At 36.8% G+C, this 12262-nt stretch overlaps 1 protein-coding gene across 2 annotated transcripts in view; it reads left to right on the top strand.

The window, feature by feature from the left end:
- Nucleotides 1-12262, top strand: part of nphp3 (nephronophthisis 3) — a 28312-nt gene that overhangs the window by 11388 nt on the left and 4662 nt on the right. For both annotated transcript variants that reach the window (XM_016530257.1, XM_016530256.1), the window contains 12 exons: nt 4095-4238; nt 6013-6110; nt 6218-6320; nt 6401-6483; nt 7040-7178; nt 7268-7432; nt 7565-7659; nt 9571-9693; nt 9776-9965; nt 10046-10287; nt 11119-11194; nt 11324-11451. In XM_016530257.1, coding sequence (XP_016385743.1) covers nt 4095-4238; nt 6013-6110; nt 6218-6320; nt 6401-6483; nt 7040-7178; nt 7268-7432; nt 7565-7659; nt 9571-9693; nt 9776-9965; nt 10046-10287; nt 11119-11194; nt 11324-11451 — 1586 coding nt within the window. The remainder of the gene's footprint in view (nt 1-4094; nt 4239-6012; nt 6111-6217; nt 6321-6400; nt 6484-7039; nt 7179-7267; nt 7433-7564; nt 7660-9570; nt 9694-9775; nt 9966-10045; nt 10288-11118; nt 11195-11323; nt 11452-12262) is intronic.

Genomic DNA, 12262 nt, shown 5'->3' with positions numbered 1-12262 from the left:
AAATTTTTTTTATTCCAGTTTATGCTGTTTGATTATGGCTTCGAATGTCGTAGTTGGAAGCTGGAAGTTGTTAGCCCTGGCTGGCCCGTGCGCGTTGTTGAAATGCGACTAATAATTTCTGACTGGCACATAACTGAACAAATGTAAACGGGTTAAGGCGGGGCCCCTGGGCTGCAGCCCAGTCAAGCCCAATGGTAAGTCCGGCCATGATGGTGACCCATACTCAGAATTTGTGAGTATGAAAAATTACATTTTCAGTTGGGTTAAGATCAGGACTCTGGGCCTTTTCATTATTTCAATGTTTTCAGCTTCAAGGAACTGCTTTACCTGTTTTGAAGTGTGACAGGGAGCATTGTCTTGCATGTAAATTAGGGATGGGCATTTTTCAAAATATTTTCCGAATATTTGTTTATTTAAATGACCTTTAATGAGAAAGACGTTTTTTTAATGAAACATTATTTTTGTCACCATTTCTGAACAATCTTATCACAACAAGCTTATAAATTATATCCAGTTTTTTTCCATTTGAAAACATAAAACGTGTGCAAAAAAAAAATGTACAGAAAAAATTAAAAAACTGCTATAAGGCACATACATATACACTCGAGTTGGCATCGTGTTTGCATTGTTTCACATGTTCTTGTTGGAGAAAAAAAAAACATGTACATGATCGGGTGAAAGTTGGCTTCTTATGCCGTGTGTCCATCAAAGTGCCTTTAGCCAGCTGAAAACGGCAGGCGATCTTCAGAAAATGCTCAGCTGTGAACACTTGTGAAGCACTACAGAGGCAGTTTTTTTTTTCAGTTGAGAGACGCTCTGGTTGCTGTGATACAGAATAGCCGCTGAAGTAATGTGGCAGATGCATCACGAACGAAATGCATGCATTATTTTTCATATCAATATTAACTTCTCCATTGTCATTCAGTCGTAGCACAGGTAGGATGTGACAGTGGTATTTGCCCCACCCCTCCTCCACTGTGATTGGACAGCTGACTGAAAACTGAAAGTGATGAGCGGTGCATTTTGCCCAAAGTTGAACATTCATTAGTGTTTTGTTGTGCTGCTGGCGTTTTAAAAATTGTGGCGCTCCCATTGAAAAGCATTGAAAAAATATGCTAGCCTCGGGGAAAAAAACGCTTTGGTGGATACACGGCCTTAGTCTGTTAACAATAAAGCTGGCCGCAGAGAAAATGAGTGGTCTTCTCGGCTGATGTGCCATTGTTTTCTTCATTCGACTGGTCGTGACGTTTTTTTGTTTGTATTTCATATGATTCCTCATTTTAGTGATAACTCCGTTTCACTTGACAAAGTTTGCCTGCTCAGGATTTATCAGGGATTCACTGCATTTACGGCCAGCAAAGCAACATTTTAGCGAAATTCGAATGGTGTTTTTATTTTTCGAATAATTATTGCAAATAGAATATTCGACTATTCGTGCACACTCCTAATGTAAATTGCAGGCTGATTGGGAGATGCTTGCAGGAAAGGTACTCCATGTTGCTGGAGAAGTTTCTGATAAACATTTGCATTCACCCTGCCATGTAGCTGTATAAGAGGCCCAACTCCTGCTGCAGAAAACATCCCCCAAACCATGACACTTCCTCCTCCACCTTTCACTGACTTCTTTACGCACTTGGCTTCGGTGTTTCCCCAGTTTGACGCTGAAAATAATGTTTCCTATCTGACCCAAATAAATTAAACTTGCTCTCATCACTAAAGTGAATTTTGGACCAGTTCTCCTCTCTCCACACAACATGCTTCTCAGCAAAGGTGAGCCTAGTGAAAGATTATGTGTAGTTCAATTCAGATGCATTTTCATTGTGACTGTGCCTTAGATGCAATCAACTTAAACTCTGTTTACAAAAGTGTGACCCAAATGGCCCATATAATTAGCCCATTAGGTCGGCATCAGGTCAAAGTATCATGGGCTGCCCATGGGAGAGGTCCTATCAGGTCAGAACGTTGGTCATTGCAGAGTGCTCTTTCAGTCCGACTTCTCTTAAACAGATCCTTAACCTCTTCAGCGTTCAACTGGCGAGCGATTCCAGCTGCAGTGTTGAACCGATTACCCATTGAGAGTTTCCACATTATCCTATCCTCTCGTGCATTTGCCAGATTAACAACAATAACTTGAAGGTATCTGTAAGTGTTCTCTAATTTTGATCAGAGTTCTTTTTCAAATATCTAATTTAAGTTTTTTTTATACTGTGCTTCAGAATACAATTAATTCATGAAATATGCCTGAAAAACTGCCCTTCTACTCCTGTTTGGATCATTTTAAATAGGACTAAACAGTGACCTTGAAATTTAGAAAATTGTAGGTTGTTCTCCACTGTATAAGTAAAATTCAAATGAATTTTTTAACAATAAATATGACTCCAGTGTGATTTTACAACGGATCTTAACAGCCCTAAAAATACATAATAATAAAAATAAAAACAAAATTCCTCCCTCAAATTTTACGCAGAAAACACCCTAGAACCCTAGAAAAACCAAGACTCCCTAAAACACCTAGACACTTGCAGCCCCGTTGGGTTCTCTGGACCCAAGTTTGAAAACCCCTGGTTTAACCCTAAGTTTAAAGTAGCCTTAATCCAGCGTTTAAAATTTGTTATGCAACTATTATGCAAAAAGCCCAAAACTGTGAAAGAACAGACTTGTATAGTTGTATAGATTCACAAGGTCTTCTACACATATATCCGTTAATTATTACTGTGATCTTTTAACTATAAAACAGCACTTGGTAAACCTTTTATCTTGACTGTTTTCACTCTTAGGGTGCTTTCACACCTGGCCTGTTGTTTCGGAACCTGGCGCGTTTCCCCCCTTAGCTCGGTTCGTTTGGGCATATGTGAACACGGCAATCGCGCTCGGATCCGCAACAAATCAATCGGTCCGAGATCGCCTGTGAATGTCTGTGGGTGAGCACGTCTTTGCCATTCAAAAATCAAAGCGCACTTTTTTATTTTATAATGCCGTCTTATTGCTCTTCTTCCTAGTAGGTGCATTTTAAAAATGTTTTCCCAATCAATCCTAGACTCCTGCTCAAAATGATAAATTATTATAAGGACAGCTACAAAAAAACAACAACAATAAGCCCGCGAAGCTGTTATCATTCCATCCTGATGGATGACATGCGTGACAGCTAAATGGAATCCTGGAAAATAAACCGTGGAACTTTGACCAATGAGAGAACCGTTTACTCGCTCGTGACTTGTATTAACAAATTTGGTCCGTTTACAAACTTTGCCATATGAAAGCGAACCGCACCAAGAATAAAAAGCAACATTGTAATAATTTTAATCCCTTTTTCGGAACAAAGCAATCGATCTACAGGTGTGAAAGCACCCTTATACTACAGACTTGACCTGGCCTGGTTGCTATAACATTGGCATCACAAGCATTAGATCTAGACTTCCTGAACTCTAGCTGAACTATAGCCCCCACAAGCCATAAGCCCTTTCACACAAACAGTCTTTACTGGTAAATTTTCCGGTATGAGAAATTTTAACTTTACCAGTAAATTACCGGTATCATGCTATGTGTGAACAAAGAACAGGATTACCGGTATGAAGCACATACAAGGGAAGAACACTCTGCCATAAGAAATCTGCTTTAGGCCAATCATAAATCATACTGTTTACAGTAAGCGCTGCTGCTTTTTCTATGTAAACACTTGCAGACGGATTTCTGACTGTTTCGCTGTGTCCATTCATCAGTGCCGTTACTATAGTAACTTGCAGTATTATAGTACCTATTATGTGACTCATGTTTTTGAGAGCAAAAACCTGTTCTGTGTGATCATCCCCTTATGCCTGTCACTCAGAAGTAAAAAAAAAAAAAAAGATCAGAATGGACAGATAGTGAAACTAAAGCGCTTCTCCTCATCCAAGTGGATAAAGACACCGGCATAGCTTTTTAAAGGTAATTTCCTATGATTGACATCACAGAGTTTACCTGTATATTGGTACTGATGTCTGAATAGTATCTTACCGGTAAAAAGACGGTTACGTAAAGCGTTTCATAAACACAATTCAAACATAGTTAACAAAACTTTCCTTTGAACAAATTCTCTTTCTCAATCATCCTTGTAGCTGCTCCAGCATTTCTGGTCTATTTCCGGCCTCTCGATGGACCCTTCTAAGATACTCGAGGAGTTCCCACGCTGGCTAGAGCGGCTGTCTGCACGTCACCACGGCAACATCATAATCATCATTGACTCCATTGACCAAATACAGGTAACACTTCCTCAAATAACCTTCCTCATTGAGCTGTGGTGTGTTTGTCTGTGCTCATGTTTAATGATCTGTGCTGGTGAAGACAAAACTAAACACCCACATTTAGTTGGGGTAGTTCTTAGTAATTTATTTTACATTTTGTCATCAACTGTTTACATAATGCTAAAATTTCTTTAATTTCAGCAGAAATTTTCAGCTTTTTTTTAATAAGGAAAGTGTATATATCTTTCATTAGGGATAAATTAAATAAGTAGTGTTGTCAAAATTAACATGTTAACGAACGTCAAACGAGCACAGAAAAGGTACAAGTGACAAGGGAGCTTCAGTAGAACAACAGTGAACTGTGGTCAGATTAGATGTTGTCAGGCCATATGTCAGTAAAAACTATTTTTACTGTCGTGTCAGCCATTATACTGTGCTCGTAGCACGTGCTCTTCAATTGCACACAAATGTGGCGGCTCGCGCTGTAGCCTCAATCATTTCATATTAAAGCACAAATGAAACTTTGAGCATGCAGTGTAGTTATGTCGTCAGTTAAGTCATGAAGTTACTAAAAAGGTGATTCAAGCTGCCTTAAAACTGTGCATGTATGTAAGTATTTGTTATATATGAGTCACATTTAAGACTCATAAGTCTCCCTCATCTAACACACCTGCTTCAACTCGTCAGCTCATTATTAGAGGCTTTAAGACCTGAAGTGGGTCAGAAAAGGTAAAGAGTTGTGAGAAAATACGATGCGTGTCAGATCTGTGTCATGTTCAGCAGCGGCAGCTCTTAAAACAGCCAAAATAACCTAATAACCCAGCTGCTGTGATGTCTGTTAATCAAAGAACAAAAGAAAAAAGAGGAAATCAATAACTTTAGTAGCTTTAAGGATTAATCTGTATTTAATTTAGAATTTAGTGTTCGATAATTTTATTCAATTTCTGTATATTTTCTACTTGCTGAAGGGCACATGTAGCTAAATTTGACATTTATTATATTGGGTTTATGTGAAGATTGTTTTAAGTTCACTTAAATTATAAGTTGTTTTTTTTTTTTAAGCCAGATGTTAAAATTGATAGCTCTCAATTATACTGTAATGTTGAATGGCTATAGCCAATGGTTAAATATTAGAGGGAAAAAAAAACTATTTCGTAGAGACCTCAGTAGTATTGGTATCAGTGATATTCACCTTCAGTGATAAATAAGATGCAATTAAACAAATATTAAAAATATACTGTATTTCTGTTGTTTCTACATTAATTTGAAGATTGAATATGAAATTATTGCAATATAAAACTAAATAAAAAAACTTGGTATTAATCGCGATTAATTTCAGAATGTGCAATTAATTAGTCAATTTTTTTAATCGATTGACAGCACTAGAAATAAGAGATTTTGTTTATTAGATATTTGTTGGTGACTAGATATTTGTGTGTGTGTTTGTGTATACACACACACACACACACACACACACACACACACAAACAATGTGGTTTTAAATGACATGTAATCAGATCTCAAAATAAATATCCATTTGTCAGAGTGTACATTATAAAGTTGAGATGCCTACTTTAGCATTTAAAATTATTTATTTTAATTTTGTTGTTTTATTTTTAGTTTATTTTGACAAAATTCTATAGAAAATAGCATACAATTTTAATATTTATTAGCCATTTATACATTTTTGACCATAGCATAAAATAATTATCAGCTTTTCATTTTTGGCCCAAATATTTATATCTAATAATATTCTTCGGCATGATCAGTTTGCTATTTTTGCATTCCCTAGAATGCTGAGCGGCACATGAAGTGGCTGATTGATCCTCTTCCTGCTAATGTGAGAGTGCTGGTGTCAGTTAACGTGGAGACCTGCCCACAGGCATGGAGGTTTGTGATGCACAAACACACATAACAACTCATTTGATTTCAGATATTATGCATGTATGTAATATTATACACAGGTAGACAATCACAAAACATATTATACTATTTAGATTGTGGCCCACGCTGCACCTGGACCCACTCAATCCCAGAGAGGTGAAGAGTGTCATCAGCACAGAATGTGTGAACAGCGATATCAAACTCACCAAAGATCAGGTAAACATCCTTGTCAGTCTGTGTTCATCTTTGTTTATGTATGCTGAGTTTGAGTATCGGTCTGTACTGCTTGCAAACAGGAAAAGAAGTTGGAGAGACATTGCCGTTCAGCTGCAACATGCAACGCGCTCTATATCACACTACTAGCAAGACTCATTACACAGTAAGTAGATGTGTGAGTGAGTGGATTGTACATTTGTAGTGTTTGTGGGTCTATGTCTGTTTATTAGGGATGTAACAATTCACCAGATTCGCATGAAAATCGCATTCGATTTTTTGCCCAGCCCTAGGTGTGTGTGTTGTGAGAGTGAATGTGTGAGAGCGTTACAACTTTTTTTTTTATTGCTGTACTGATACAGCAGAGTAATTTAATTTAAATAATTGCCCCATTTTTTTTTAGATTTATTGTACAATATTTACAATATAAATGAAAAGTGACATTATCCAGTGACAAAGCTATCAGTTCATTTTGAAACGACTAGACGGGCGTGGTTTAATTAAATTGAAGCATTTATTATACAATATTTACCCCAAAAAATTATATGTAATATACTGTATGTATATTATATGTAAAATAATGTTAATATAATATAATATAAAAAAAATATAATGTAATATATAAAATAATAATAATAAATTGTGGTGGGCCAGTCCAATTAATCTGTCTCTCATTAGCACACACTTTGTTTATATGAGCATTTTTATGTTTAATCTGTCAGATCCAGATCCTCCTGGACATTGGAGAGGACTCTACAGCAGTGTGCGTTGTGTCAAGATACAATATCACTATACAGACTGGGCTTGAAGGTTGCGCTAGACTCACTCAGCACTGATCAGGAAAAACACACCATGAAAGAGGTCACCTGTCCACTTTGAAGAAGAGTTTCACTAAAAAAAACACTACAGTACACAGTTTAACTTATTTATTTGTATTTCTTCTCGTGCAGCTATTGTGCCTGGTATGTGCCAGTCACAACGGCATCAGTGAATCAGAGGCTTTGGAGCTGTTCCCAGACCTGAGTTTTCCTGCTCTCACCTCACTGCTCCACAATCTGGAGAGACTCCTCATCATTACCTACACCTGTGGTCTCATTCGCTTTCAGCACCCACAGGTGTGTATGTCTCTGACATAGCTGTACCTTTGAAGCTATATTTGGCAACATGTCCCTTAATGTTTTTGTGGATGAAAGTAAATATGTTTCACTTTAGTTTACCTCAGTTATTTCTCTGTGTATCATTTCCAGGCATGTGAAGCGGTCAACCAAGAGTTTCTGGATGGGGGCAAATGTCATGGATCCTACAGAGAGAAAATCATTCGGTTCTTCAGTGAACAGCTGAAGTAAGAATATCTTATTGATTATAATGAAGGGATGTGATTTTTCTGTATTAATATGTATTTCTGTATTTTCTGACCTGGGAAGAGAATTGTGAATTGTGTAAATCTGAGGGAAAAAAATTAGTGCGTTTCAAGTAGGGGTGTAACGATTCATCGATATGGATCGATACATCGATACGATGTCTGACGATACGATGCATCGATGCCACACGTAAAATATCGATATCTGTAGTCAGCCTTTATTAATAGGCACCTTTAATAGGCCTAATAGGCACCTTTAGTTTGGCACTGTCCACATTTTCACATAATGTCCATCTATGCATTACCGCCAACGCGTGCATTCTCGTTCAAACTCACGTATCAGGACTCGATATAAGGACTGCCCGAAGGCACAAGGTGAGCATAAAAGACGCTCGGGATTGTTTGCGGAACAGTCGAGCGCTGTGTGAGAAGTTTTCTGCGCACACATCTAAAGCGCACGCACACAGACAGCTGTGTAGGGATGGGCGTATCGATCCGAAGTATCGATATGTCGATACTGACGCGAGTATCGAAAGTATCGATACTCAATAATTGAGGAAATCCTGTTAAAGGAAGAAATTACATATACTTTAAAGATGAAAAAAAAATGCTTTTACAATGGGCTGGGAAAAGTGGTTGATATATAGAGAACAAAACATCCTCAGCTAAGTAAACAGTAATATAAGAGACAAAAAAGCTATAGCAATAGTTAACCTCACCTAACTAGCCTTGTTGTTCTTGTTTTTGTTTTTTTCTCTTTTTTTTTCTCTTCTCTTTAACTGGGGGGATGGTACATATGTATGTACAAATATATGCGTGTATATATGCATATGTATATACAAGTGTATTTATAATTTATACAGTGAAGACTATGCAGTTATTTTACATTTGATTATTACATTTCTGTAGCGTACCTGAAAGTTTATTTTAGACTGAGCTGAAAACCCTGAAAAGCACTGTTTATTGAACTTGTGTCTTTGTTGTGTTGTATTTATTTTCTGCTATTGCTTGTAATTTGGTTATTCTGTAGAAAATATTTTTAGCACTGAGCCCATAGCAGCCAGAATTGTTTTTCCAATTGTTTATTTTCTTTATTATTTAAAAAAAAAATGTGTAGGCCTATTTTTTTGTTGTGAATATCCCAATTGAGGGATTGAGAACATTTCAGATAAATGTTCATGTTATATATTTTGGTTGCATTTTTTGAGTTAATAAAAATGTAGATGGTTGTTTAAAATAGATATATAATATCATAATATCGATATATCGATCGATATACTCCTGTATCGAATTGAATCGTAATCGTATCGTAGAATTTTTTGAGGTATCGGCAAATATCGTATCGCTGGGTATGAGAAACGTTATCGTATCGTATCGTGACGAACCATCCGATTTACACCCCTAGTTTCAAGGCTGTGAGCGGAACACCCTTTACATGAAAATGTCATACTCGGCAAGTGCCAAATTGGTGTTGGCGAGTAGATGACACGGTGATATTCTGGCTGCTGCATGTTTCAGAGTGAAGCGGTACTGTGTTCATTTTCACACGAGCAGCTCATGGTCTGGTGTTTTCAGTGTCTTTGTTTAGTTCAGCTCAGTTCACAGTAAATGCTGCTACTTACAAACTCCATTTATTTTATTATTATTTATTTTTATTTTTTTTATTTATTTGCAGTACAATAGTATTATTGCAAAAGTAATGTATTTATTTATTTTATAATTTAAATAATATAAAAAAATAGTAATTTTTATAATAATAATAATTATTGTTGTTGTTGTATAGTCATTTTGTCCTTAGCTGATCACATGTCTGATATTGTCTAAGAGCAAAGCATTTATCAACAAATAGCTGCCATGTTGGATTGTTTTGTGATATCATTTCTGTTGGTTCAGGCAAGACAGAGTGACGTGGAGGGTGGCTGATGAATTGCCATGGTTACTGCAGCAGCAGGAAGATCAAAGTAAACTCCAGATGAGTCTGCTTAACCTGTTTGTGTCCCAGAACCTGTACAAGAGGTACATTCTCACGTTCCTGCTGTATCTCTCATGTGTGAATATGTGTCTGAAATAACATCTTGCTGCTGATGTGCGTTCTCAGGGGTCATTTCTCTGAGCTGCTGACATACTGGCAGTTTGTTGGTAAGGATAAATGCTCGATGGCAACAGAGTATTTCGACTCATTGAAGGAGTTTGAGAAGACCTGTGAGAGTGAACAGAGCATGAGCCGACTGGCCAACCTGTACGAGACACTGGGTTGCTTCCTCAAAGACCTGGGACTGCTCAGCCAGGTGGTACAGTGGAAAGACAGAGGATCACCTGTATTTTATTTTATATCATGTATAAATGATGTGAACATGTTGTTTTTAAGGCGGTGGCCCCCTTGCAGCGCTCCTTGGAGATCCGTGAGACGGCTCTGGATCCGGACCACCCAAGTGTGGCTCAGTCCCTGCACCAGATTGCGGGGGTTTACGTTCATTGGAGGAAATTTGGAAACGCAGAGCAGTTGTACAAACAAGCTATGGAGATTTGTGAAAATGCTTATGGCCCTGAACACAGCACTGTCGCTAGAGAACTAGACTCACTCTCGCTCCTCTACCAGAAACAAAACAAGTACAGCACATTTTTCTTAAATTCATACTCTGTGCAGATATTGCAGAGGCTTTGTTCCAAATCCTAGTGAGCTGCCTTCTGAGGCACAAATGGGACATCAGTAAGCTGAAACTCTCTACATAATGCTTTATCACAAATTTTGACAGTCTTGACAGTCAAATAAGCACAAGAAACATAGTACACAAATATTAGATGAAATATTTCATTTTTAAATATATATATAACTATATTTTATAGGTCATTCTATATTAAAAGAGAACATTTGGGGTTAGAGATTTTAAGTATTTATTTATTTATTTTTGCTCACCATGGGCAAAAACATAGTAAAAAATGTAATGTTACAAAATATATGTTTTAAAATAACAGTTTTCTATTTTAATATTTTTTTAAATGTAATTTATTCCTGTGATGGCGAACCTGTCTTTAGTGCCACATGATCCTTCAGAAATTATTCTAATATACTGATTTGGTGTTCAAGGAACATTCATTATTATTACTGTTGAAAATGATTGTTTTTTTTTAAAAAATTTTATAGAAAACAAAATAGTCACATTTGAATAGTAGTTTAACATGTAACATTGTAAATGTCTTTGTCACTCAATTGAATTGCATCCTAAGATATGTATGATCCCCAACTTTTATGACCCAAGTGCCTTTGTTTTTATAATTTTACAAACTGACAACCTTCGCTTTAGGAAACCCTATGCAGCTTTCTAGGATTTGGAAAAGATACCTTTAGACCTTTCGTTTATGTTTTGTACTTTAATTATTCATGATGTAGTTAATGATTTAAAATTAGGGCTGGGCTAATTCTGTTTTTATTTTATCTAGATATGAGCAGGCTGAGAAGTTGAGAAAGAGATCAGTCAAGATCAGACAGAAGACAGCACGACAGAAAGGCCACATGGTAAGGAAAGGCCAAACAATAATTTTAGCCACATTTGTGTCTCCTTTGGTCCCACTCAATGAACTGTGATTCCAGAGAAGTGAAAAAAAACAGTATCTTTCATACTGTATTTGTGTGTGTTCTTTTTAGTATGATTTCGCTCTCTTGAAGCGGCGGGCACTGCAGTTAGAGGAACTTACTCTTGGCAAAGACTCGGCAGATTGTGCCAAGACTCTAAATGAGCTTGGAGTGCTTTATTACCTGCAGAACAACCTGGAGTGAGTAAATCATCCTTTCATATATACCAGTACATTTGCAAAAGAACATAGGGTTCCCATTCATCCTGGAAATTTTGGAATTGTGCAATGCAGATTTTCAGTCATGGGGAAATAAGAAAAACACCTAAATGTCCTGTAAAATATTTTAGTGTAATAAGTTTTCGTCACTAACAGTTTTAGTAGATATTAATAATACAAGTGAAATGCAACCATTCTTGATACAAATGACAATTAAATTTCATATTCATTTTGAGTATTGTTGTAGTTTTTGAATGAATTTTTACTGAATATTTTGGACATATTTCCTGGCTGTTCAAAGCTGTTGTGAAAAGAAAAAAACAACACTTTTTACAGTATTTGCAAGCCTTCTTCCCCATGACTGCTCGATTGAGTTCAGTCAGGTCTATCTCGTCTACATGCCTGTCATTGGGGTGAAAATATGGGTGAAATATTGCACACAGCTCTTGTTCGTTCACATCTGGGTGCAGATCATTCACAATCAATGACCTCGATAGATCAGAGCTGCTCTCCATTTCTTTAGGTTTGTATTTCCTCTTGCAGACCTATCTGCACTGCAGGACTTCCTCTAAGTTTGAGATGGTGTCATATATACCAAACCTGTCACTGTGCCTTGCTAGGACTTTAATAGTCATGTTTTGGGATGTGACGCATGTTGTTTTTTTCATAAGCTCCAAAAAATTCATAATATTCTTCAATATATATATATATATATATATATATATATATATATAATTCAGATGCAAAAGCCTCTAAATGCCATCTGAAATTTTCTTCTAAAATTAGCATTTTT

The sequence above is a fragment of the Sinocyclocheilus rhinocerous genome, unplaced genomic scaffold (genome assembly GCF_001515625.1).
Source record: "Sinocyclocheilus rhinocerous isolate Xijiao unplaced genomic scaffold, SAMN03320098_v1.1 scaffold754, whole genome shotgun sequence".
Classification (NCBI taxonomy): domain Eukaryota; kingdom Metazoa; phylum Chordata; class Actinopteri; order Cypriniformes; family Cyprinidae; genus Sinocyclocheilus; species Sinocyclocheilus rhinocerous.
The sequence above is the reverse complement of the archived record's forward strand: the minus strand, read 5'-3'. Positions and strand labels throughout refer to the sequence as shown.